We start from the raw sequence: 26216 nt of genomic DNA, 5'->3' as shown, positions 1-26216 counted from the left end.
CCACATGCTAGCACAAAAACATGATTTCACAGTACTCATTAGCATACATTTGAAAGGTGCAACTTTACATGAAATACCACATGAGATACATATAAACTTAGGTTTTTTCCGAAGCCACGCAAGGGAGAAGCATACATCGTTGGGAACGGCCGTTGGGAACGGCTATTGGCAAAATGTTTGCCTCCAGTGGAAGAAATTTGTGACGACCTTCTATTCCCATTATGTGCCCCGTTTTAATTTTTTGCCCTCCATGCGTGAGATCACATTCAAAGTGAGCATTGTGAAGTGTTTGAAATTCTCGCGCATGGACATGTGTTGTGACGTCAAGACCCTGTCGGCGAATCATACGTTTTCCGCTCACTTTTAAGGTCACCGATGGGGACACCGGATTATCTGCGACACGGGACTTGTGCGCTAATACCCGAGTATTTTGAGGCACAGTCGGTATTGACGACATGGAGTAAAGCACACAGTGAGCGCCCGGGAAAAACCACGTTAGGCGTGTCTTCCAGCCGTAGATAAACGATCCTCATGTCGCAGCAGCTGCCAACAGATAAACCTTAACTAATGGGGCGCAAGAGATGGAACTCCATCATCTCTCCTCTTTCACTTTTTTTTTCCTGTCTCGTCCCGCATGGGTTGTGGGCTCCTGCGTGCACTTCAATCTTTCACAGGCGCCAACAGCTGTTTTCCTTTCTGCATTGTTAATAGTTTCTTTTCTTTTTGCAAGAAGAGGAGGGGGGGGGGGGGGGGGGGGGGGGGGTTGCTAGTGCACCCATATAGCAGTAACAAGCACTTGGCTTCTTTTTTCGTTTCTTCTATTACGTGGGAAAGTAGATTTCCGCGAGTAACATACGCTTGTTGAAATGTTCCTGTCGTGCTAGCTGCAGCAGGTGCGATCAGTGTTAAACACTGCGCCAACACGCTTTATTAAACCTGAGCGGAAACATTACCGCAGGGGGAGCAACTCTTACCACGAAAATTTAAAAGAATATGGCAGGCTATTTTTATTCTTTAGTACATTAATTTTGCACGAAAGCTGAAAATCAGGCGTAGCAGAAAACCCTGCGCGCTTCTGCGTTGCCGCCTGCTGTATCGCAAACATTCTGAAGAGGGTCATAACGGCGAGCACAAGACATCGCACGGGAATTTCAAATGCGCAACAAGGCTCACGTCGTGAAACATATGTTTCAGTGTATTTTGGAAGGTCAGACTCGAATCTTTAAAGAGAATTGAATCCATTAAAATCTGTGTGTCAGAAAACGAGCAACTGTTGCGTGATGTCGATTCTCGGTTGCGTTCTTTAGATGGACAGCTGAAACAAATGCATGTAAAGTCCCCTGAGATTGCCACTTTAGAAAATTCTACCGCTTCCCTTCAGAGCATTATTACTTGGCAAAAGGACAAATTAACGGATCTTGAGGACCGCAGTCGTCGCTCTAACGTTGTTGTGTATGGCACTGATGAATCCCCGGATGAAAGTGAAGAAACACTAAGAACTAAGGTGATTTCGGATGTATTTGGTGTAAAACTGGGCGTCCAGTGCACGTCCGTCGCTCGCATTCACCGTCTTGGGTTCAGCGGAACTCGCAGACCAGTCACTGCGTACTTCCAAGATTTTAATGAAAAACAAGCCGTCTGGCGGAACGTAAGCAAGCTCAAAGGTAGCAATATATACCTACAAAACGATTACAGCCAGCACACGCTGCGCAAACGCAAACTGCTTTGGGAAAGCTCGAAGGCAGAAAGAGATAATAAACAAAAGGTGTATCTTGTTTATGATAAGTTGAAAATTGACGGTAACCTGTTCGTTTGGGACGAAGTTAATAACACACGCGTCGCGCTTCCTTCTCGGAACGCCGTAGAGACATGACGGAATGCATCCACTGCGCCCAAAGAATTACGGGTAGTGAACTTGAATGCACAGAGTATTGCCAATAAAGTTGACCAGCTTGAGTTTCTCATTTTGGCCCATGATCCCCACATAATGATAATTACCGAAACTTGGTTGCATGACGGCATTACTGACAGTGTTATTGTCCCCGCGTCACATAAAATGTTCCGAAGAGACCGACCTACCCGTGGTGGGGGCGTAGCCGTCATAATAAAAAACTGTTTGAATGGCACTGTTCTTAACCAGATGAGAGTTTATTTGTTAGGGTAAACTGCTGGGGTAGTTTGTTCACAGTCAGTGTACAGACCACCATCTGCCTCCCCCGATTTCTTGGTTGAGCTGTATGATCATATGTCTTTGTTCAAAGATGACCGCCTTATTCTCGCTGGTGATTTCAACCTTCCTTTACTTGATTGGGCTAACCCTGATTGTGTTTTTAATGATTCAACCAACCCTCTTTTGAATATTATGCTGATGTGTGATTTGGTGCAGACTGTCTCTGATTTCACTAGAGAAGTGGGTAACGCTCGTTCAATTCTTGATTTGGTATTTGTCAGCGCTAGTTTATCTGAATACAGTGTGTATGTTGACACGGCTATCTCTGATCACAAAAGCGTTCATTTGTCTTTGCTGCTTGATGCCCAGAAAAACCATAAGATAGCGAACAATAACACTGTAAAAAATTTTTCACGTGCCGATGATCTTGCGATCCTAGACAAACTCTGGGATTTATGTGATAACCTGCCTAGCGACGTCACAGCATTATGGACTACACTTAAGGACACTATTCACTTTTGCATTGAAAATTTCGTTCCCAACCAGCGTGTACGTACAAATAAGCCTAATCCGTGGATTACTAGAGAAATCATTCATTTGCATCGCAAAATTAAACGCACTAAACGAAGCGGTCATAAAACTACCTGTTTTCGCACGCTGAAAACTCAGCTAGCTTCTAAGCTTTCCGAAGCAAAAAAACACTACTTTTCGCAGGCACTGCCCAAACTCTTAAGAGAGAGCCCTGAGAAGTTTTGGCGTTACCTACGTGATTCTAAAGATGAGGTAAAACAGCTATCTATTGACGGCATGGTCTCGGAGATTCCTGTGGATATTGCAAATCACTTCAATAGTTTCTTTCACTCTGTCTTTGCCTCGAGTGATCAAGATTTGGAACTGCAGGTATCTGGATCTGATATATCAGGTGACTTTATAAGCTATGAAGGCGTACTAAACATGCTGCTAAACTTAAAAACGAAATCGGCAGTGGGGCCTGATGATATCCCTAATGAGTTTCTGCGCCGTTATTCCGAACCATTAGCCCACATTTTAACTCGCCTCTTCGAACTTTCATTAAAAGATTCTGTTGTCCCTGATGACTGGCGCTTAGCTCGCGTTGTTCCAATTTTTAAGAAAGGTGATCGTTTGAACGTTAACAATTACCGTCCCATATCGCTAACTTCAGGTACCTGCAAGCTTATGGAGCATGTTATATCTAAATATCTTATGTCATTTCTGGAAAAAAATAACATCCTGTCTCCCTTTCAACATGGTTTTAGAAGAGGCTTATCTACGGTTACTCAGCTCGTCACTACAGTGCATGAATTCGCTTCATCGATTGACAATGCTGGACAGGTTGACGTCATTTTTTTAGATTTCAGCAAGGCGTTTGATCGCGTCATGCACAATAAGCTCATCTTTAAACTTCAACATCTTGGTCTTCCAACAGCACTTGTCAGGTGGATGAAAACCTATCTTTCCAACAGAAAACAGTTCGTCGATGTTAAAAAATCTCATTCAGGTATTTTACCCGTTACCTCTGGTGTGCCTCAGGGCAGCGTACTTGGGCCTCTTTTATTCCTTATTTATATCAATGATTTGGTTAACTCCGTAAATACGTCCGAAGTCAGTATTAGACTATTCGCAGATGACTGCATTCTGTTTAAGAAAATTAGCAGCACTACCGACCAAAAATGCTTGCATGTCAAATCTTAATAATGTCCTAGAGTGGTGCACCCTTTGGTCCATGAAAATAAATTGCGACAAATCGGTTCTTCTTCAGGTTACTAACAAGAAAGCGCCATACAGTTTTAATTACGCAATAAACAATCTTCCACTGCTACAGATGAGCGAATACAAATATCTTGGAGTCACCATTACAAATCGCCTTTCATGGTCCAGCCACATTAATAGCATTTGCTCGTCTGCTTCAAGGAACCTCGGCCTTCTAAGACACAAATTAAAACACGCTCCCTCTGAACTTAAACAACTTGCCTTCAACACACTAATTCGTCCGAAACTTGAGTATGCTTCCGTCGTATGGGATCCGCACTTAAAAAAGGATATAAGGAAACTTGAAATGATCCAAAGAAAAGCAGTCCGTTTCATTTTTAACGCTTACCATAGCTCTATCTCGCCATCCGTTCTGATGTCTACGAAGAACATATCCACTCTAGAAGGAAGGAGAGCACTTGCAAGGCTTAAATTTCTGTACTCATTTTACTCTAGTCAATTTAATATTAATGCTGCTCCCTATATATCCCCCCGTTCTACACGACAGACACGCAATAGCCACAACCATAACCTTACCCCGTACTTTGCACGCACAAATACGTTCAAAAACTCATTTTTTCCCCGAACAATCACAACATGGAACTCACTGCCAGCAAATGTCTTTTCGGCTCAGGATGCCGCTGCTTTTGAAAAGAGTGTCTTATTGTATGTGTAAACTTAACAATATCATTGCCCTCTGTTTGGTTTTCTTCTTTTATTGTTGCCGGAACGCTGGATTTGCGTAGTGTTTGATTTTATTTTTGCTTTTTGAATGTTGCCCCCCTGCTTGGTCTCTATGACTGCAGTATGTGTAAAATAAAATAAATAAATAAATGAAGTTAAGAGAGGTACGAGAGTTGTTAAAGCATGACGCATAATGCACATTAGGTGTAGGCTCTTGTCTCAAGTTATCTGCTTTATAATAAAATTGATTTCGCTCAATGAAAAACCTCAAACATCTAGGCCCCAAATTTTGGTGTGACTTGGATTCGGGTTATGACTAATGTGGATAGTCAATCTGCTATGTCATTAAGGTATTACAATGAGCCAAAAAACCCTGACTGGATTCGGTATTTTGTCTTTTTGGCTTGCTCTGTGGTTTGTGCTGGATTGGCTTTGGGTCTGTCTTCTGGTGATGGATTTCGCGGACAGTCATTTTCTGCGCACGCCACAGGTGAGCCAAGAAAGGCTTTCGCCTTAAAAGTGAATTCACGACTCGACAGGAATACAAAGCGTGCAGTCGGCCAGCTCCACTCCCGAGTGTATTTCGAAAACTCACCACCTGCGCCGCGGTCATTGATTTACGCGCCGCCTACAGCGCGTAAATCGATTACCGGAGAATAACATATGCTAGTATACTCCGCGTCCTAAGCGAGGATATTGCTTCTTGCAGGCCATCAGCAGCAGAAAAGAATACTATATTCGGATACAACTCAAATAAAAAGCTGCAGACGCCCTTCGAAGAAAGCTCTTCGGCCAATGACGTCTACCGATTTTCACGACGCCGCAGTTAATCCGAACAAGCTGTGATTAGTCCCTTTTCATCTCTACGCCCTGGTTCGTCATGCTAACAGGTCCAATGGGATTATCCTCAAAGTCGGGAAAATTGATCCCTGATCTGGGTCTCAGAAGAGGAGAAGGATGAGAGGAGGGTCTTTGAAGGTCAGAGGCCGCTTTTCCTTGAGCTGTATCCAAAAATAGCCGCTCCTCTGAAGTCTCTTTAAGAGACGGGAGCCATGGTTTGGAGGCACACTGAAGACGGCGTCATCAAATCTTTCTTATAATGGCGCAAATCCATTAAAGACTCCTGTGAATGATGATCTTGTCCTATCAGACAAGACGAGTTCATTGCCGAGAAACAAGCATATAAAAGTTTAACACTTTTTAACGAAGTAGCGTTGAAGGCCTCGTTTTTCAGAAAATCCGCCATCGTCGGTGTCGGCGTCTTGAGTGAGAAACTGCGAGCGTGATTTGGCAGAGTGTTGCTGGCATATCGGGAACTCATTGATCGGTGTCTTGTATAACGTCACTGGACCACGTGACGACGCCCAGTTAGCGCGACCTGCCAACTCTGGTTGCTTTTAGAGATGGAGCGGTGGGGTGGGATTGAATCATTCTGGACCCTTGGATCTCAAATTAGGCACGCTACCCCAGGCCACGTAAGCACATTCTTAGGGCTTGGTTAAAGAGGTGTTTTATACCTAAGTCGGCTGACACTGCATATAATATGATTACTCCTAAATGTATACTAATTAGTATGTGTGGCATAATAAAGGCCCAAGATAACATTATCATAATTAAGCGGGTAGAAAATGCATACATCTGGAAGGCGGTCTCGAAAAAAAGCCGCAGATGTCGCGGACACGTAAGCGTCGCCTTAAGGGTGTGCCCTTAAGGGTATGCCCTTGAGGCGACGCTTCAGTGTCCCCCATAGTTATTTTCCTGTGACTTCGTTAGATTCCATGACATCAAAACCGAAAAAAGCCTCCAGGATCTCCGTTTTTAAATACAATACTTATGTAGCCTAAAGCATTAGATATGCGCTTCCAAACAGCACCTCCAAGTAATCCAAGTTCGCCTGCGCACCACGCCCGGTGGTGCCGATAGGTGAAATTTATCTTTTGTATGTATAGCTACTAAATAAATCGGCATTTTGTGTGAAAGTATCCTTTTTTTTTTTTCATTTAAAGGGTAATCGGTCTAACATGCCAGATTTAACCGGTCATCAGTGGCTCTTTAAGATGGCTGACAAAGTTAATGCACCAGTAACGACGTTCGGGCGATAGTCAACTCACCAGTGTCTTTTCCCTCTGCTTTCTCTTGTCTGATGACTGCTTCCGTTTCCCTGTTCAATGACTCCCTGGCTTTATCAGCAAGTTCGTCCACCGCTTCCCTGGAGAGGTGAGCACCGTTCGCTCGAACAAGCGTGCCCACAAACACGCAAACGATGAGAAGCATACTGGAAAGTTGGATAAATTGCAGAACTACAGATATGGTAGCTTTTTCCGCTAAATTAATTGAAGGTTGCAGGGGCATGGAAACATTATTTCGTGCTTGCATCCGATAGTGGTGTTTCCTTCAACAGCGGAATGTATACGTTAATGGGCCGTAACTTCAATCTAGAGTTTCGCAAAGACGTGCTGTTTGAATATTGCGCCATAAAAGTACAATGAGAGAAAAAGGAAACCTGAAAAGTATTGCTTCTAGCTCAAGTGATTTAAGAATGTCTGTCTTAAATTCCTGAATTTGAAGACTGTTTGTTCGGAAATAATTTTTGGTTTGATGTCATATGCGAACCATTTGCTCATACTTTAGTAAATGCATTGAATAAAATAAATTATAAAATGGTGACTTTTGTATACAGAATTACAGGATGACCGAAAGGACTCAATACATCATCCCGGAAGCGGTGGCTCTTTTTCGATGGAGGCCAAAAACTAAGAAGCTCGTATTCCGTTCATGCGAGTGCACGTTACAGAACCCCAGGTAGTCGAAATTTCTGGAACCCTCCACTACGGCGACTCTCATAGCCTGAGTCGTCTTCGACATTAATCCTCATAACCCAAACCAAACCATTCAATACGTCATACTGAGGTTTAGCGAAAACTAAGGGCATGATTTATTGCAACATTTCAATGCATTACCACTTAAAATAGTGTTCATTAATTCGCATTAGAGAATTTATCTGATCCGATGATGCACTCCATGCATCGATGCACTAATGCCCATCATATATTCAATTCTGGCAAAAATCGAGAGAAAAATATATTCAGGCCGCCCCTCCCCCCCCCCCCCTTCATACATGTCGGCCAGAAGGTACTACGAAAAATAAATTCGGTATTCGGAAAAATAAATGGAAAGCAAATTACATTAAATTCTACCTTTTTATTTCGAAAACAATGAAGGGAATGCGATTCCAGCTCACGTCGTGCATGCCGGAAGCAGCCATTTTGTTTATTTAGTAAGCAAGATGTTGTTCACTGTATTTGTTTTTGTTTCTGCTCACAAGACCTGTTTGCACTTTTATTATTCTGATAGGTTGAAATTGTTTAACCTGATGTTATTGTTATTCGTGAAGCGCATTTCCCTGCTGCAATGTCATGGCGCTTCAGGGTGCGTTTAAATGAAATAAAAAGATATAAAAATGAAAAATACAGAAAACTCGTTGCTATAAAAGCACAGTTCGATGCGGAGATTCGTTCCTCTAACCAGATTTGCAGGAACTAATCTGAGCCGGCCTGCAGGCAGTATATAACCAGCATCTGAAGGGAAGAGTGGTGGTGATGGCTTTGCTGTGACATGCCATTACCACCACGAGCAAAGCTAAGACCGTCCAGGACAGAGGTATTTCCAATTAACCCAGTACATGTTCCAGCTGCTCCCCGCTTGTCCCCGCATGCTTCCTGATCTCACCCGCCCATCTGAGTTTGCGGCGCCCTGTTACGCTTGCCTTCCCTTGGAGTATATACATTCCATTACTGTGAGAGTTTGACCATCTTCGTTTCGCATTACGTATCTGAGTAAGCCAATCTCTTCTGCTTGATTTCATCCATGGTACCATTACCTCGGTTTCGCACTATAATTGTGCTCACCTCTGGTGTCTTAATCCTACACCTATCACTTCACACTCCACAGCTCGCTGCGCCTTCTTCAATTTAAGTTTAGCACTTTTCTTTAGCCTTTATGTTTCTGCCCCGTAAGTTAGTACTGGAAAGAGGCCGTTAATATATGCACTCGTGCACTCCTCTAGAGAGATAGTTGCCAACTGCCATCCATGATTCAGCTGGTATATCCAGTGGTGGACTCAGCTGTCCAGGAGGGTTCTGTATTGAAGGAACGTCAGGGAACCCATTGTCCAGTCAATACGCGGTGATCTCAGCTACCAGCGAGCGCCTGCCAACGTCATGTTTCTAATTTTTAGCTCATAATGACAATGGATGACTCCAGCGCTGAACCCGGATTTTCGCTTAATGCTATCGCGTTTGAGAGATCTCGAACGCTGAGGAGGTGACAGCAGTATGAAATACAGCGGAGAATAAAATCGAACAGCTGATCCTATATTGTTTGAAATCATCCCCCGACAAGCTATATGAACAATTTTCAGAGCTAATTACATGCAGCCCAGCAGCGGTTATAGCCCTCCTGGTTTGACATAAAGTTCACGAGACACATGTGCCTTCAACAAATATTCGTCTTAAGCGAGATGTCGATTGGTTGTATTCCAACTACCTACATTGAATATGGCCGTCTCCATAAATCTAAATGTAAATGATGCGTTATTTTCGCAACTAAGTTACTAAGAAGTAAGCACCGTGTCCTGATTAATTTTCCCGGCTGTTCTCGACTTGCACGCTGGCGTCTATGATTCAACAAGATATGTATTTGGTTCAGATCCGTACCAATTATCTACTGCAGTTATACAAAGAATATTCGCTATTATTTCCTGTGCAAGAAATAAGCTGAAGCCGGGACACATAGGTTGGACATCCAACACTACATTTCAAACGTCATCCGTACATCACGCACACTTTTTTCCCTTAAGGCAGTGCTTACCTCTGCCTCATGACTCCTGCTTCGTTCCTGCTGGTAGAGATCTCTGGAGGCCGGTTCGGCTCACCCGCTTTTATGAGCCGCTGCCCTTCTCAGCCGGTCGACAACAATGAATGATGTGAACGATAAAAAAAAAAACATCCTGCAGGTGGCGGTAGGTTTGGTGGCGGCCACAGGTGCGCCGTTCAGATCAGGAGCGACCGACAGCTGCTGACTCGCCTTGCTCGTCACGGAGTGTGCGGGTGGCGCAGCTCCACGAAAATGGTGAAGTATACACTGATTCATTTCCTACGTTTGATGCATTGCTATTCTTTTTCATGCTCCGCATCTCAAGGCTGCACTTGTATGTTCCCTAGCTTTGCATGAAAATGGAAAAACAAAATGTTAAATGGTGTACACGTGCCGGTATTGTTAACGACTAGTAATAGGACTGTGGCTCTTGCAGTTGCTGAAAGTGGCTGCGGATAAATTGATTTTTTTTTTTGCTCCTTTGTTAGCTAAGGCAATAATGCGAGGTTTGGTGCCACACATTTCAGTTGCGTAAGCAGTCCGACTATCATCACCCATTTATCATGTTTGACATGTTTGTGGCAGGCTGAAGTAGTTTCTTACGCTCCCATTAAACTTGGAGTTGGACGCAGTCCGGAATCTGCAGGGGCCAGCGAAAGGCGTACATTTTGTTAATTCGTACTCTTTCCCTACATCCCTACTCAAGTTTTCATGTTGTTCATAATGTATATATTGTTACGTATATACCACTTAAGAGGACGACGATGGAAAACAGAGTGAGAGACGACGAAGCTGAAGCCACGAGACGAATACCGCAGGAGAGGTTCGGCGAGCGATTCTCTGTGACCGCTACGAGCAGAAGGCCTGAATGGGCTAAGTATTGGGCGGCTGGTCCTCTTTTTCAGGTTTCCCCAGCGCATTTGCGCTTTTCACCGTGTTGATAACGCTCGCAAAGAGAGTGTAACTGTAAAGTGATGTCTACGCAGTCTCCCGGCCAGGGGCGCTCCCCCTGGTCGGCTTTCATTATGCCTCACGATCTACCTCTAGAAGCGTTCCAACGATCTGGCGTTCCAAAATATTTCTGTGGCGCTGGTGCCCAAGGATGGCGGATTTATGAAAATGAATAGCCCTGGGACTGTTCGAGCTACTCTCCAGGCAGCCTCCCCGGTATGACTCGATCACAGAAGTGAGGCAGTTTGGGCGTAGCGGGATACTGTGCCGATCTCCAGACCTGAATTGCGTTGAGGATCTGCTTAAATTCAATTCATTTGGATCGCTTCAGGTGAGCACCTTTATCCCTACTCATCTTGCATGCACAAAAGGATTGGTCCGATGAGTAGACTCTTCTTTATCTCCATCTGAGACCCTCGACCTTCTTTCGACGGCTGGTGTGGTAGCAGTGTATCGTTGCAACCGGGAGGCTAATAATACGCGGGTACCAACAGAGTCAGTGATTGCCACATTTGCGAGAACTTCATGCCCGTCAGAGATAAAAGCATGCATGGCCATTGATCTTCCGTGTAGATCATCTTAAATCTAAGCCACTGCAGTGTACTAATTGCTGACGATATGGTCACAGTGCTCGTGGTTGTAAGTCCTCCGTGCGGTGTTGCAAATGTGGCGATGGACATTCGTCATCATGTTCACAACGAAACGACAAATGCTGCCTTTACGGTGGAGCTCACGCTGCAAATTCCTTGGAGTGTCCATCTCGAAAACAGGAGCTTCAAATCCTATAAGTAATAGATAGAAAACGCTGTTCTCGTCGTGACGCTGCAACGGAAGTTAAAGAGTGATTGCACGGTTATGCAGGTGTGTCAGCCCGATCAGGTATGCCTCTGGATGCATCAATCTCAAAGGCAATAATTACTGCAGTGGAAGCCTCAATGACTAAAATGGTCGTCCGAATAGTTGTTACTGTCACAGAGTGTTTTTCTAACGTTCTGGCAGTTCAGCTAACGCAAGCCCTGCAATCAGGAACAGCCATTTTCATAGCAAACATGCCCTCTGAAAGCTCTCAAATGCTTGAAAGCACTACTGTTGCTTCGCCTCACAGAACTAGTCCCCCAGATGAGGATCGAGACATTAATGACACAGAGATGGTGGGATCAGATGTAAGAATTCTAAAACGATGTGGGTCTCCCATGTCCAACCATTCTTCTCCGCGGTCCCAACCAAAATCAAAGAAACATCAGCATGCATCAAAGCCAAAGGATAATATTTGGGGGCAGGCAGTTGTGGCTGCTCAGATCTCGCAATCATAGGGGCACTAAAAGTTATCTAGTGGAACTGTCGTTCAATTCTAACAGCTTCAACAATGTAATCCACATATAATTATTTTGCAAGAAACTTGGCTAACAGCCGAAAAGCATTTCTATTTAAAAAATTATCATTCATTCCGACAAGATCGCCAATCAAAAGGAGGAGGTTTAATTATATTTGTCTGTACAAAATTCTGTCACAGGGCTAAGATTTCTTTCCATCTTTCTTCTATAGATTGTGAGTTATTGGTCCTAGACTGAAATTCCAGGGCAGTGTCCGTTTTCCTTAGTGAATGCTCGTTTCCCTAGCGGTGTACAAGATACAAAACCTCTAGATCTGCTATTAGTTAATTGTCGAAACTCAGTTCTTCTGGCTGGTGATTTTAATTCGCATCATGTGTCATGGGGCCACAAGACAGATAGTTGTGGCAAGCGTCTTTAGGATTGGGTAACACATAATAACTTTTCCTGTAGAAATTCGGTTTCGGCCACTTTCACAAGAAAACACACTAAATCGGTGTTAGATTTAACTTTTACCTCTCCCAGTCTTTTCGTTAATAATTGGTCGACACTTGATTGTGACACCTCTAGTGACCACATACCGATTGCGTTTGATGTTAATCGCCCTGTAACTCCGGCGACTTCTCAGTTGAAGTCATCTATCAACTATAATAACTTTCAGTTAACGTTACGCTCTAATCTTGAGTCAGTGACTAACACCGATGAAGAACAAAAATCAAAACGCTTATGCTTGGTGATTGAGGATTGCCTTAAGAAGTCTGTGATCTTGGTACGGAGGTAGAAGGGGAATACTTCAGCTTTTTGCCGGAATGCTGATTGTTCCTGAGATTACAGACGTAAAAAGGCGGCATGCAAAAATCTTTTCCACAACCAGTGCCCGAAAAACTAGCATGATTATAAGTTCATTGCGGCTACTTTTAAACGTACAGTTGCAAAAGCGAAGGACAAGTATGATGTTAAGCATTTTGATTTCCTGTCCAAATCTGGCAACCGAACTGCTCTTTTTGGTTTTTTACGCTCGCGGAAAAAGATTCCGCAGTCACAAAATCTACATTCCCTTATTTTGACTCCCCTAGAAGCAACAGACACAATTGAAACAATTGCCAAATGACTGGAGAAGCGTTTCTCGTCTACACTTCTACACTTCCTTCATGGTCGATATCTGTAATGCCAATGGAACCAGGTAATTATGATCCTCAAATTTCCGTTTCTGAGCTTTCTCCTATAGTTATGAGATTACCAGCCGCTGTTGCCGATCCTGATAACGTAACCTCAAAAATGTTAAAAAAATATTTTGATGAGTCACTTGAGACGTTATTAGAGGTAGTAAATTATTCCATCAAACATGCTTGGATACACCCAGAATGGAAACTTGCCAAAATAATTCAATCCCTCAACAGGCGCCTACAATCGTACCTAAGCTCCCTTCAGAATTGGTTATGTGACTTAAGATTTACATTAAACGTTAAAAGGCGCGCTTTCCTTGTTTTCCAAATTCAGGATCCGGTAAATCTTTTAAGCAGGAAATGATTCCGCAAGTTAAGTCTTCGAAGTATCTAGGGGAGATTTACGATGACCATCTGGAATGGAGGGATCACATTGAACATGTTGCAGCGAAAGTGGCTCGTGCTGTGGGTATGTTGCGAAGGTTAAGCAATCCAAGGTCTTGGATGCGGCGAGACGCTCATTCAATGATTTATGTTATTTATATCCGACAAATTTTAGAATTTGGATCTGTGTTGTTTTCTGGTTCACCTGCTTACAAACTTCGTCCGCTTGTTCTTATAGAGCGGGAAGCGCTTAGATTATGCCTTGGGCTCCCCAAATTTGTGGCTAACAATGTATTATACATTGAAGCCAGAATACCACCGTTGTTAGCTAGATTACAATTCTTGATTATCCAGACGTATCTAAAAATATATGAATCACAATTCCACCGCTCCCTATCAATTTTTTGTTGCGAGCCAGAATTCTTTTTTGGAGTCAGATGGCCTCGGTTTCATACCCCGCAGGTAATACTAGTGCAAAATCTTTTACAACCTTTGCACGTAGTCCTTTCTAACATCCTACCAACAAAAGTAAGCGCATCTTCGGCTCAAATTGTCTATGATGACATTTTCCCAAATAATGCACAACAGTTATCGCCTCAAATTTTAAATGGATTATTAGAAGATCATTTACGAAGTCTTCCCGTTAGCATAAAGATAGCAACTGATGCTTCTCAATTTCATGAAAAGGCCGGCATTCGAATATACTGTCCGCTTTTAGACTGGGCTTTTTTTTTTTTTTCAGTCCGCCTGCCGGATTTTACCCCAATTTTCCAGGCGGAGTTGCTGGCGGTGGTGCTTGCTCTGCGCAAACTACACCCACCATACTCAACAGCAGCTGTAATTACAGACTCTTATTCCTTGTGCTTGTCGCTTTCTTCGAATATGGATTCGCCAATATTAAACACCTTTCTTTCATTGCTCCCCTCACATTTTAGCCTCATACATATAATGGGGGTACCAGGCCACAGTAATGTGACAGCCAATGAGGTTGCTGATAAACTAGCTAAAGAATCTCTGAATGGCCCTGTGTTGTCCATCCTCCCGGCAACAGCGTACATAACAGCAGCACGATTTCGTAAGCGTTCCTTATTAAGCACGCAGGTTGGATCTGTTTTATCATCGGACGACTACCTGCATCTCAAGTATTCCTGGAATAGGAAATCATGTGAATCAAGGCAGACTGAGGTCTCTCTAACGAAGCTACGCTGTCGTATTCCGCCCCTAAATTTCTATATGCACAGGTCTGGTTTGGCGCTTTCTCTCGTCTGCGCATTCTGCGGGGAACCGGAAACAATAGATCATTTGTTATATTTTGCCGCCGTTTTACCATGATGAGAAAACAACAGCTGGGTCTTAATTTGAGCAGCCAGATTTTATTATCGTTCGGTGCCACCATGCTTGGGTACAGCCACAGGTCTGTTTTTAACGCCATTCAAACCTTCTTAATAGAAACAAAATGTCTGCCTTGCTAATTTGCATGGAATTTTTAATCTGTACATATAAATCTCAGGATTCTCCTACTGCGTGCGTTAGTATTTACTCTTTTTTATTTTCTTTTTTTTCATATTTACATTTCCTTCTCTATTTTCTAGCATTTATTTCTATTTATTTTTGTGATGTAGTTATACATCTCAAAATCTAATATCTCTGCACCCCAATTCTTGGCCGATCCCTCTGTGTGGGTATGTGCCATCAAATTAGAGGAGAACAACAACTACTACGTCTGTCATCAGCTGTGGTGGTTTTCCCTGAACTAGCCTTCTGCCACGTATCATCTTGGTGGAGGTGAATCAAGATCCGCATGCGCACATATTAACCCATTTACGCTGCCAAAAGCTGGATTTGCGCAGCGGCCGTCACCTACCTGGCATCACAACGACGTAAAAAACAGCCACGATGACCTCCGAGACAGCCCCTACCACCGCGGGAACATCCCCTCAGCCAGTAGTACTCACGGAAGTTCGCCACCCTCCCATCTTTAATGGTGACGACGACCACCCAGACGTGTAAGACTGGCTAGATGAGTATGAGCGCTGCAGCAGCAACAACCACTGGGGCGCAACCATCATGCTCGCTAACATCATTTTCTATTTGGCGGGAACAGCTCGAACATGGTTCCAAAATCACGCACTAGAGCTCGTTACTTGGGACATCTGCAAGCAAAGGTTTCAGGACTTATTCGGGAAGCCCATTTGGCGGGTTCTGGCTGCCAAAACGGAACTCTCTTCTCGTGTCCAATCCCCCTACCTTGCCTACATTCAGGACGTGCTTGCGTTGTGTCGCAAGGTCAACAGCTCCATGCCGGAAATTGACAAGGTAGGGCATATCCTCAAGGGTATCGCGGATGATGCGTTCCACGTCCTGTTCTGCACGGACCGCTCCATTGTCGACTCGGTGCTTCAAGTCTGCAGAAAATTCGAGCCGGCAAAACAAAGGCGTCTCGTGCATCGCTTTGAGAGTCTTCCAAACACGCCGGCTACTTCATCCTGCAATGACCTGACCCCTTTACACCAGCCCTCCCATCCCACGACCATCACTCGGATCGTCCGGAGAGGCCAACTCTTCGAGGCCCTAACTCCTGCACCACTCCTGTCTCCGCTGCCCGACGCCGTGGCTATGATACAAGCCGTTGTCCTCGGGAATTTGCAAACGTCGGCCTCTCCTCCAGCCCCGCGCCGCCCCCGCCACCATCGCGTTCTATTGCTTTAGTGGCTGCTGCAACCACCAGCCCAACCTCCCTACGTAGCTACTTTGGTCCCAATCCTGCAGAGTGGCGCACCTCAGATGACAGGCCAATCTGTTTTATTTGCTGTCGCGCCGGTCAAATTTCGCGTTATTGCCGTAGCCGTACCTTCCCCGCCCCTCGCTGCTATTACAACGTTGACCGTCGGTATTATTATGGACCTCGACGTTTTGCTGCCCAACCACCCGAGCCCCGCCCCGCCCATGATGGACCTTGACACTTTCCTCCTCAACCGGATGAGCCTCGCACCGAAACTGTCACAACTGCTCGTCGATCCAGTGGATCTTTATCTCCCCGCGCTCGTCGATCCCGTTCACCGGTACCTCGTCGCAGCTCCTCCCCATCATGCGCCGGCACCAACTCGGAAAACTAGCGAATACAGCGCTCCAGAGTGACGCTGCATTACCGACCCGGACTGCCAATTCGGTACTAACCCACGCATCTAGACGTAACCTCATTGATATTTTTGTGGATGGAGTCCCAATTTCTGCACTTTTTGACACTGGCGCCCACATTTCTGTCCTCAGTTCCTCGCTCCGCCGACGCCTCAAGAAACTCCTTCCACCCGCTACCTCATCTACCATCTGCGTTGCGGATGGCAACACAGCTACTGTTATTGGTATGTGTACTGCACGAATTAGAATTGCCGGCCGCAACATCTCTGTGTTATTTACAGTTCTCACCAGTTGCCCTCAAGATGTAATATTAGGCCCAGACGTTTTATCTGCCCATTCCGTTCTTATTGACTGTTCTTCTGGACTGCTTCATCTAGACCTGCCGCTCCGTCCTGACGAACAAGCTCATGAAACTTCAACGCTCCGTCTTCGCTCCGCTGCATTTACTCGTCTGCCTCCTGAAGCCGCTGTGTATGTGCTCATGTCGCCTTTTCCCCCCATTCCTGATGGCGACTACGTGGTTTCCCCCGTAACCGACGTGACTCTGCAGCGTAGCATAGTTCTCCCGCACAATATCGTCCACGTAGCGAATAACCACACTTATATTCCCGTCATGAACTTCAGCTTTTCTGTACAAATTCTTCCTGAGGGCATTTGTCTCGCCGAACTGACCCCACTGTCTGACTTTAATGTGCCTGCACTTTTGCCTGACACTCCTGCTGAAGTATCGACACGACCTGCACGGGCCCCGCCTACGGAGGCCCGCATATCAGGAATGGTAGCTCCTGACTTGTGTCATGATCGTTCTCAAGCACTTACGTGCCTTCTGACTTCGTACTGTGACATGTTTTACTTTGGTAACCGACCCTTGGGACAAACGTTTCTCGTTACTCATCGCATCGATACTGGAGAGGCCAGACCAATTCACAGAAGTCCTTACCGAGTCGCCATTTCTGAACGTCCCGTCATACAAGATGAAGTGGACAAGATGTTGGCAAGAAACATTATAGAGCCTTCGAGCAGCCCCTGGGCGTCCCCTGCCATGCTTGTTAAAAAAAGGACAATACCTGGAGGTTCTGCGTTGATTACCGACACCTCAACAGAGTTACAAAGAAGGATGTTTACCCACTTCCCAGGATAGATGATGCCCTCGACTGCTTGCAAGGTGCCAGTTATTTTTCTTCGATTGATCTTCGTTCCGGTTATAAGCAGATCGCGCTCGACGAACGGGACCGAGAGAAAACAGCCTTCGTCACACCCGATGGCCTGCACCAATTCAAGGTGATGTCTTTTGTCCTGTGTAATGTGCCCGCTACATTCGAGCGTATGATGGGCTCTCTTTTACGTGGTTTCAAACGAACGGCGTGCTTATGTTATCTCGATGACGTCATTGTCTTTTCTTCGACCTTCGAGAGCCATCTTCACCGCCTTGATGCCATTCTTGGAGTCTTCTGAAGAGCTGGCCTTCAGCTGAATTCAAAGAAGTGTAGCTTCGGCCGACGTGAGCTCAAAGTGCTCAGACACCTGGTCGACGCCCACGGCGTTCAAGCAGACCCCGACAAAATTCGTGCTGTAAGTGCATTTCCTACACCCCGCTGTACCAGTGACGTTGGTAGTTTTCTTAGCCTTTGCTCGTATTTTCGGCGGTTTGTCCCCAACTTTGCGGACACGGCTCGTCCACTCACACTACTTCTGAAGAACGACGTTCCATTTTGCTGGGGCCAAGAATAATCTCAAGCCTTCTCTGCGCTCATCGCAGCCCTCATCAACCCGCCCGTCCTGGCGCACTTCAACCCCTCAGCACGAACGGAGGTACGCACCGACGCCAGTGGCCACGGTATTGCTGCCATTCCCGCCCAACAGCAGACGGGCCGCACTCGCATCATTGCTTATTCGAGTCGCCTCCTTTCAGCGGCTGAGCGGAATTATTCGATCACAGAACGTGAGTGTTTAGCCCTCATGTGGGCCATTACAAAATTTAGCCCTTACTTGTTTGGCCGCCCGTTCCCCATCATCACCGACCACCACGCCTTATGTTGGCTTTCTACGCTGAAGGACCCTACTGGTCGTCTTGGGCGTTGGGCGCTGCGTCTTCAGGAATACATTTTTTCTGTCGTTCAAAAGTCCGGCCGGCTACACACTGATGCCGATTGCCCGTCCCGCAACCTGGTAGATCCGCCGCCTGAAGGCGAGTGTGACGATGACACCTGTGTGCTGTCCAACTCTGACTTTTTAAACATTCGTCATGAGCAGCGCTTAGATCCCAAGCTTTGCGGTTTATCAGCCGCCTCAGCACTGATCACCCTGACTCTACCCTTGCTTTGTTTGTGCTCCACAACGGTACTTTATATCGGCGTAATATATGCGACCAGATGGCGCTGTGCTTCTGCTCGTTGTCCCCGAACACCTGCGTGCCACCGTTCTTCAGCAGCTGCATTACGCGCCAACTGCGGGTCATCTTGGCGTATCTCGTACGTACGACAGCGTCCGCCGGCGCTTCTTTTGGCCAGGTCTCTACCGCTCTGTTCGTCGTTACGTGGCTTCTTGTGACAGGTGTCAGCGACGGAAGGAAGCCCTCGGTTATGCCTGCTGGATCCCTACAGCCGATCGACATCCCTATAGATCCATTTTACCGAGTTCGCCTTGATCTCCTTGGGCCTTTCCCTCTGTCTGGTTCGAGGAATAAATGGATTGCGGTGGGTACAGACTGCACTACGCGCTATGCCGTTACACGAACGATACCCACCAGCTGTGCTACTGACGTGGCTGCGTTTCTCCTCCACGACGTTATCCTTCTCCACGGTGCTCTACGCCAGCTGCTCACTGACTGTGGCCGTTGCTTTCTTGATCGAGTAGTCGAAGAAATTCTCCGATACTGCTCCATTAAGAACTACTTCACCACCGCTTACCATCCACAAACGAACGGCCTCACCGAACGCCTCAATCGCACACTCACACTCACGGACATGCTATCAATGTATGTATGGGCTGATCACCGTGACTGGGATATTACTTTACCGTTTGTTACGTTTGCGTATAATTCCTCCCGTCATGATACAATGGGTTACTCGCCCTTCAATCTTTTGTTCGGCCGTGACCGCTCTCTTCCGTTTGACAGCGTACCACCTCACACCGCTGATGCCGGTTCCTATTTTCGTGACGCCATATCCCGAGCTGATGCCGCCCGTGTCGTTGCTCGCCGCCGACGGGCTTCTTCCCAGAACTCCTAAAAACTGCGCCATGATTCTCGACATCGTGATGCCCACTACTCTCCGGACTCTCTCGTCTTGCTCTAGACTCCCGCACGTAGAGTTGGGCTCTGTGAGAAGCTCTTGCCGCGGTACACAGGCCCCTACCGGGTTTTACGGCCAGTCGCTTCTGTGACATACGAGGTCACCCCTGTGCACTCACGCCGACAGTTCGATATGCCACGTTCCGAAATCTTTCATGTCGCTCACATGAAGCCCTACCACTGCAGCTGTAGTTCCCCGATGTAGATGTGTTAGTAGCCGCACGGTTACTAACACATCTGATCAACTAGCTCTTCAAAACGACTTAACCTGTGTACAAGACTGGTGCAGCCAATGGCTCATGGAACTTAATCCAACTAAATGCAAGCACGTGTCGTTTCACCGAAAACGTAACGCCATTCTTTTCCCCTACTTAATCTCAGGCGTCCGAGTAGAACTAACCACATCTTATAAATACCTAGGCGTAACTCTGTGCGAAGATCTAACCTGCAATGCGCATATCACCAACATCCTATCGTCAGCTAATAGATCTCTTGGTTTCTTAAGACGGCACTTGCGCCATGCACCACCAGATGTAAAACTTCTCGCATACAAGTCACTAATACGAACAAAACTTGAATATGCCTCCCCCATCTAGAGTCCAAACCAAATCTATCTGATAACTTCACTTGAATCCCTTCAGAATCGAGCCGCTAGATTCATTCATTCCTGCTATTCATACAATGCCAGTATTTCATCTTTAAAAGCTAAGTCCGGTCTAACACATCCCGTATGTCGTCGTCGAATCGCCAGTATGCGTTTGTTCCATAAGTTTCTTTCCAGCTCACTTGGAATTCCGCCCTACGTCAACCCACCGGCACGCATTTCACCCCGCATTGGTCCCCCCCTGCAAGTTGCACGTCCACAATCTCATACTACAACCTTTGCGGCGTAATTCTTTCCTCGCTCAGCCGTAGACTGGAATGGCCTTCCACACGACATTGCTGGAACCACCTGCCCATCTACATTTTGTGACTGTATAACTGCCATATTGAACCAATAATATGTTTACTTTGTATATAATCTTCATGCGTGTACCACCCCTTATGTTTATTTTGTATATAATCTTCATACATGTACCCACCCCTTATGTAATACCCGCGAACCGGGGGTCTTTAAGGTAATAAAGGGATGTGGTGATGTGATGTGATGTGATGTGATGTGATGTGATGTAGTACGCACCGGGACGGTGCTTTTCATGGCGGGGTAATGTTACGTATATGCCACGGAAGAGGACGACAGTGGAAAAAACAATGAGAGACGACGAAGCTGAAGCCACTGTTGGTGCTTGCAAGAACATTTACGTCTGTCATCAGCCGTGGTGGTTTTCCCTGAGCTAGCCTTCTGCCACGTATCAATATCTATTTCTTCCGAAATATAAAAAATGTTATTTGCCTTTTCTGCTTTTCATGTGCCGATATATTGATTAGGTTATTTGTTTATATTCTGTTGATAGCCTGCTTGCACGTTGAGTCAGGCGGGCAATAATTTAGCCGTGTATACGTAGCTTTCGCGGTGCAAATGGCAACGTCTTGCATCACAAAAAAAAAAAAAAAAGTTTAAAGCGACTTCATTTGAATGGATTGCCCCCACAGTAAGCACCTCGTAAACACCTCGGCGCCAGAGATAGCAAAATATTTTCTAGTCATCGAAATCAACTTCCCCATTATCGAATAACATTTACATTTTCATGAAAAAGATAATACTACCAACCGACAAATATGATTCACCATGTTGCTAAGTAAAGCATTCAATTCTGTTTTCATCGCCATCCTAAACTCGCGTGGTTCTATTCTTACCAAATGTTAGCGAATTCATAGTTTATTACTAGTAAAACCTGTGACATTAAATTTTACTTTGGTTAGCAGATAACGATTTGTAGAATGCTGCATTCGATGTCTGCGGTTATACCTTTCTTCCAGACGTGTACGAATATTGGTAAGTTTCGATTATTTCGATTATTACGGATTGACTGCTTTCTCCGTGACCGCTCACAAATGCAATCGTTCTCAACCACAATCGAGAATTGCTAAAGCCATTTCTGGTGTCCCTCGGAAATCGGTCCTGGGATAACTCCTTTTCCTGGTATTGTCAACGATCTTCCTAATTCTATGTCATATTGTTTGGTTTTGTTTGGTTTATGGGATGTAACGTCTCAAAGCAACTCAGGCTTTGAGAAATGCCGCATTGGAGGGCTCCGGAAATTTGGACCACCTGGGATTCTCTAGCGTGCACTGACACCGCACAGTACGCGGGCGCTTTGATAGCCTCCATAGAAAAGCAGACGCCGCGGCCGAGATCCGATCTCGCATCCTTGGGCACAGTAGTCGAGCGCCCTAATCAGTGCGCCACCAAGGAGGTATGTCATCTCGTATCTTCTTTACAGACGATTGTGTCCCTTACCACCGCATACTATACTACCGATGATCAGTCTATCAATAACCTATCTAACCAACCAGCTTCAGGTCATCTACTATCGCTCAGCCCGTTTTATCACATCGCAGTTGCTGTGCTGTGGCTGGCTGTGGGAAGAAGGAAAGAAATGCACGGGCCTGCTACTGGCTTTGTAGCTGAGCCACCTCCGCTGCCTCGTGCGGACACAGAGAGAAAGTAGAGAAGGAAGCAAAAGAAGCTCTAACCACCGCAGCCGTGGCCTAGTGGTTAGAGCGCCCGTCTCGGCTGCGGGAGGTGGTTAGTTCGAAACCCACCACCGGACACCCACCGGTAAAAATGGGTACAAGCGTCCCCCGGCCTGGCGCTCGGCTTTTCCAGGGGTGTGCGTTTGGGAGACCGAAGCGGTGGCCTTGTGGTAGAGCATCCGCCTCGCATTCGGGAGGTACGGGGTTCGATCCCTGGTGCCACCGGTTACCCACCGGTTTTTAAATGGGTACAAGCTTTCCCCCGGCCTGGTGCTCGGCTCTTCTGGAGTGAAATGCTTGGGATAAGGGGTCACGGCCCAAATAGTTGCGCCGATGTGGCAGTGATTCGTTCCGCCATCAGACAACAAGTCCGCCTTGCGCGGCAATAGCCCACTATGTGGCCCTTTTTTTTGTTTTTTTTTTAGGACTGCTGCAGCTGAGGCTCTAAGAGAGCACTTCAGGTAAGGGTCAAAGGAAGTACCTTTGCAAGACAAATAGAAGCACCTTTGCAGGCTGCGAGGTTCGAAACTGGGTTTGGGCCCACTGCGGAGAAAGGGCGCGCAGCGGGGTTTACGGACCTTCTCTCAAACGCACACCCCTGGAAAAGCCGAACGCCAGGCCGGGGGACGCTAGTACCCATTTTTACCGGTGGGAGTCCGGCGGTGGGTTTCGAACTAACCACCTCCCGCAGCCGAGACGGGCGCTCTAACCACTACTATCGCTCAGCCCGTTTTATCCCATCGCAGTTGCTGTGCTGTGGCTGACTGTGGGAAGAAGGAAAAAAATGCACGGGCCTACTACTGGCTTTGTAGCTGAGCCACCTCCGCTGCCTCGTGCGGACACAGAGAGAAAGTAGAGAAGAAAGCAAAAGAAGAGGGAGTGAAAGACGCGTACCGCAACAGCCATCGTTCATTACCTAAATGGTGACGGGTGCAACGACCTACAACAAATAAAAATGCGGTGGCTGGCTAGTCCCCGCCACAAGCGGCGTTGACCTACCGTCCCAGCCCCGTAGGGCCAGGAATAGCCACCCTTCACCCCTTCTCCACATCGCAGTATGACAGAAGACATAGCATAACTATTATCAAGGCATCTATCCATATTCAGCACCTCGCACTTTGGCGTAAAATTTCACAGATTTATTTATTTCACAAGTTGTATTATGACTGTCTTGCACTCGCTTCTTCGCACCTCACGCTGACTTTTAAGCTCTTAAGTATGCAACGCATACGCGGCTCCAGAAACTCTAATAAATCTTCCCCACCCGGAACCATTGCCTTATGAAATGAGCTACCCGATTCTATTGTCACTGAAAGAGAAGCTAATGAATTCAGGCCGATATTAACAGCGCTTTTCAAGTACTAAGTTATTAAGGGGAAAGGCATTATGGCTCATCGTTGTCATCAAAAAGAGTGTCACGCTTTTTGCAGCGGCTCTGATACTTCAGAATCAGAATCATAATTTATTCAATGCAATTACAAATACAAAGATTTGGAAAATTAAGAAACCTTGTCTCCCACCGGGGAGTCGAACCTCCATTCCTTGGATCCCAACGCTTTACCGCGGATCGTGAAACGCTTTTCCACCTTGTCCTTTTTTTCATTATTAAAATGCTATCATTCTCAGTGTAGACAGGGGGAATTTGTCCTTGTCCACAATGAGAATGATAGCGAGATTCCGCGAGTGACAGATACTGCGCCTTTCCTTTCCTGTAGACGAATTATAGAACGCCGGTGAATTTTAATGCGTTTGATGAAATGCTGGTTGTGCTTGACAAGGGGCGCGCGATGTACCGTCACGACAGGTCATGACGTCACAAGGCGATTCATGCATATACGATTCCAGGTCAGGCAGCAGGAGGGAGCGGCCGCGCGTTCGATGAGCTCCGTCGAACGCAGCCGTTCAAGTCCAAGTTTCGACCTACGGCGTGCATTATACCGCTGGATTCGACTACTCACGTGAAGTGGAGTCCTAGGAGATCGCAATTTCGGAGGTAGGCACACTAATATGCCTATATTTCGGCGGCCCATATGGGACCGCTAGGCTTATCCGTAGGCCTAGGAGAAGAAAGACGCTCTCGGCGGCGGGAGCCACAGAAGAACATGAGCACACAATGGAGCCGGTGGAGGGAGAGACTATCGACCCCACGGAGCTAACTAAGGGTACGTGGTTTGTTACCAAAAAGAAAGACCGCGTAGTGCCCCTCGAAGAGGAAACGCGAACCGCGACCAAAGATGAGGAAGAACAGCGGACTACAGGTCACAAGGCCGCCATCGGAAGAAAGCTATAGTGGCAAAATCGGTATAGAAGCAGTCCGCGAAGATACCGAGGGACGCCGAAAAAAATACTAATACGCCCCCGGGACGGAGTCGACCGCCTAATAGAAGGGGGAATGATTGAACTGGCTGAATCAATCAAGGATGCCGAGAGCGACATCTTCTCGGCAAATATAAAGCAACAGTCCATACTAATCGCCACTACTAGCGAAGTGCGCGGACGAAGGCACGCGGCTTTGGGCGTAGTTCTTTGCGGCAGCGAAAATATCGAAGTAAAGGCCTATCCCGCTATGCCTGAGGATTGCGACAAGGGAGTCGTGCACGACGTCCCCCTCCGCTATTCCAACGAAGAGCTATTAGAGCGAATACGCAGGAGAAAGGAGAATCCTCCAGTGCTCGGTGTTCGCAGACTGGGAGCAACCTCCCAGACGATACTAATCCTCTTCGAAATTCAGAGGGTACCGCGCTGGGTGTACCTATCTCCCTTCGCGCAAAGATGCGTCTTATACAAGAAGAAATATGAAGTTTGCCACGCGTGCGGCCGCATGGGACACCGAGACGACGTTTTTGTGGATCCGACGAATAAAAAGTGCTGCGGATGCGGCATGGAAAACCCGAAAGAAGGTCATCTGTGCAAACTGAGGTGCCAGCTATGCGGAAAGAATCACCTCGCCGGCGACAAGCGATGCCGGAAGATATATAGAACCCCTTACATCACCAAAAAAAGACGATGGGAGAAAAAACTGGGTCAGCAGGAACAACTGAGAATGGCTGATGCAACGCAAAACTGCGAGCGCGAGGGACGCCCAAGAACCAGAAATGGTGAAGAGGACCCCCGGCTACTAAAGAGGAGATCGAGATCAAACCACTTCACTGCCAAAGAGGGAGACTTCCCAAGGCTGGAGGAAGGAGCCACCGCCAACTCTAGGCGACGCCGCTCAAGCTCCGGTACCAGGGACCGATCCAGCTCTGGACGAAGGCGCTTCAGTTCGAGGACCTTGGCCGACTCCTCCACAGCCAGCAGCTCCGGGTGCTTTACACGGGACCCCAAGACGTCGCGGGGCCCACCTGCACGCAGACGCCGTCCGAGCGGAGATCAAAAAACGGTAAGCTTCACAGTTAGCAGTTCCCAGGTAAATAGGGAGGCAGACGAGAGAACTAAAAAACTAGAACAAGAGAATCGAGAGCTCAAGAGCATGTTCAGCACGCTCACTACAGAGATTCAAAATTTAAGAATGGAAACGAGTACCCCCCTCCTCCACCGAGGAACCAACTGGTACCCCAAAAACAGGTACAGAAGCAGATGCCCTCTCCCCCGCCTACAAAGGTCGTAGTCGCGCGCCCTGAGCCGAGGGAAAATGAAGAGGAGAAAATGATTACTGAAACAATCAGGTCACCCCCGCAAAAACGTAAAGGGGACGAGACGGACCCGCTGGTGGCATTAGAAAGGAGACTGGACGCTAAATACGAAGCAAGATTTGAAAGAATCGAGACCCTCCTCACCCAATTAATGGGTGCGGTAACTCAAATGCAGACGCAAAT

General features: G+C 46.6%; 1 protein-coding gene across 1 annotated transcript in view; it reads right to left on the bottom strand.

The window, feature by feature from the left end:
• Window positions 1-9582, bottom strand: part of LOC146178083 (immunomodulatory peroxidase-like) — a 49376-nt gene extending 39794 nt beyond the window's left edge. Inside the window, exons 1-2 of the mRNA XM_084577928.1 lie at window positions 9494-9582; window positions 6736-6899 (exon numbers count right to left, since the gene is read on the bottom strand). Coding sequence (XP_084434054.1) covers window positions 6736-6899; window positions 9494-9504 — 175 coding nt within the window. The 5' untranslated portion in view covers window positions 9505-9582. The remainder of the gene's footprint in view (window positions 1-6735; window positions 6900-9493) is intronic.
• Window positions 9583-26216: the final 16634 nt, after the last annotated feature.

The sequence above is a fragment of the Amblyomma maculatum genome, chromosome 9 (genome assembly GCF_055883805.1).
Source record: "Amblyomma maculatum isolate TAMU_Amacu chromosome 9, ASM5588380v1, whole genome shotgun sequence".
NCBI lineage: Eukaryota > Metazoa > Arthropoda > Arachnida > Ixodida > Ixodidae > Amblyomma > Amblyomma maculatum.
The sequence above is the reverse complement of the archived record's forward strand: the minus strand, read 5'-3'. Positions and strand labels throughout refer to the sequence as shown.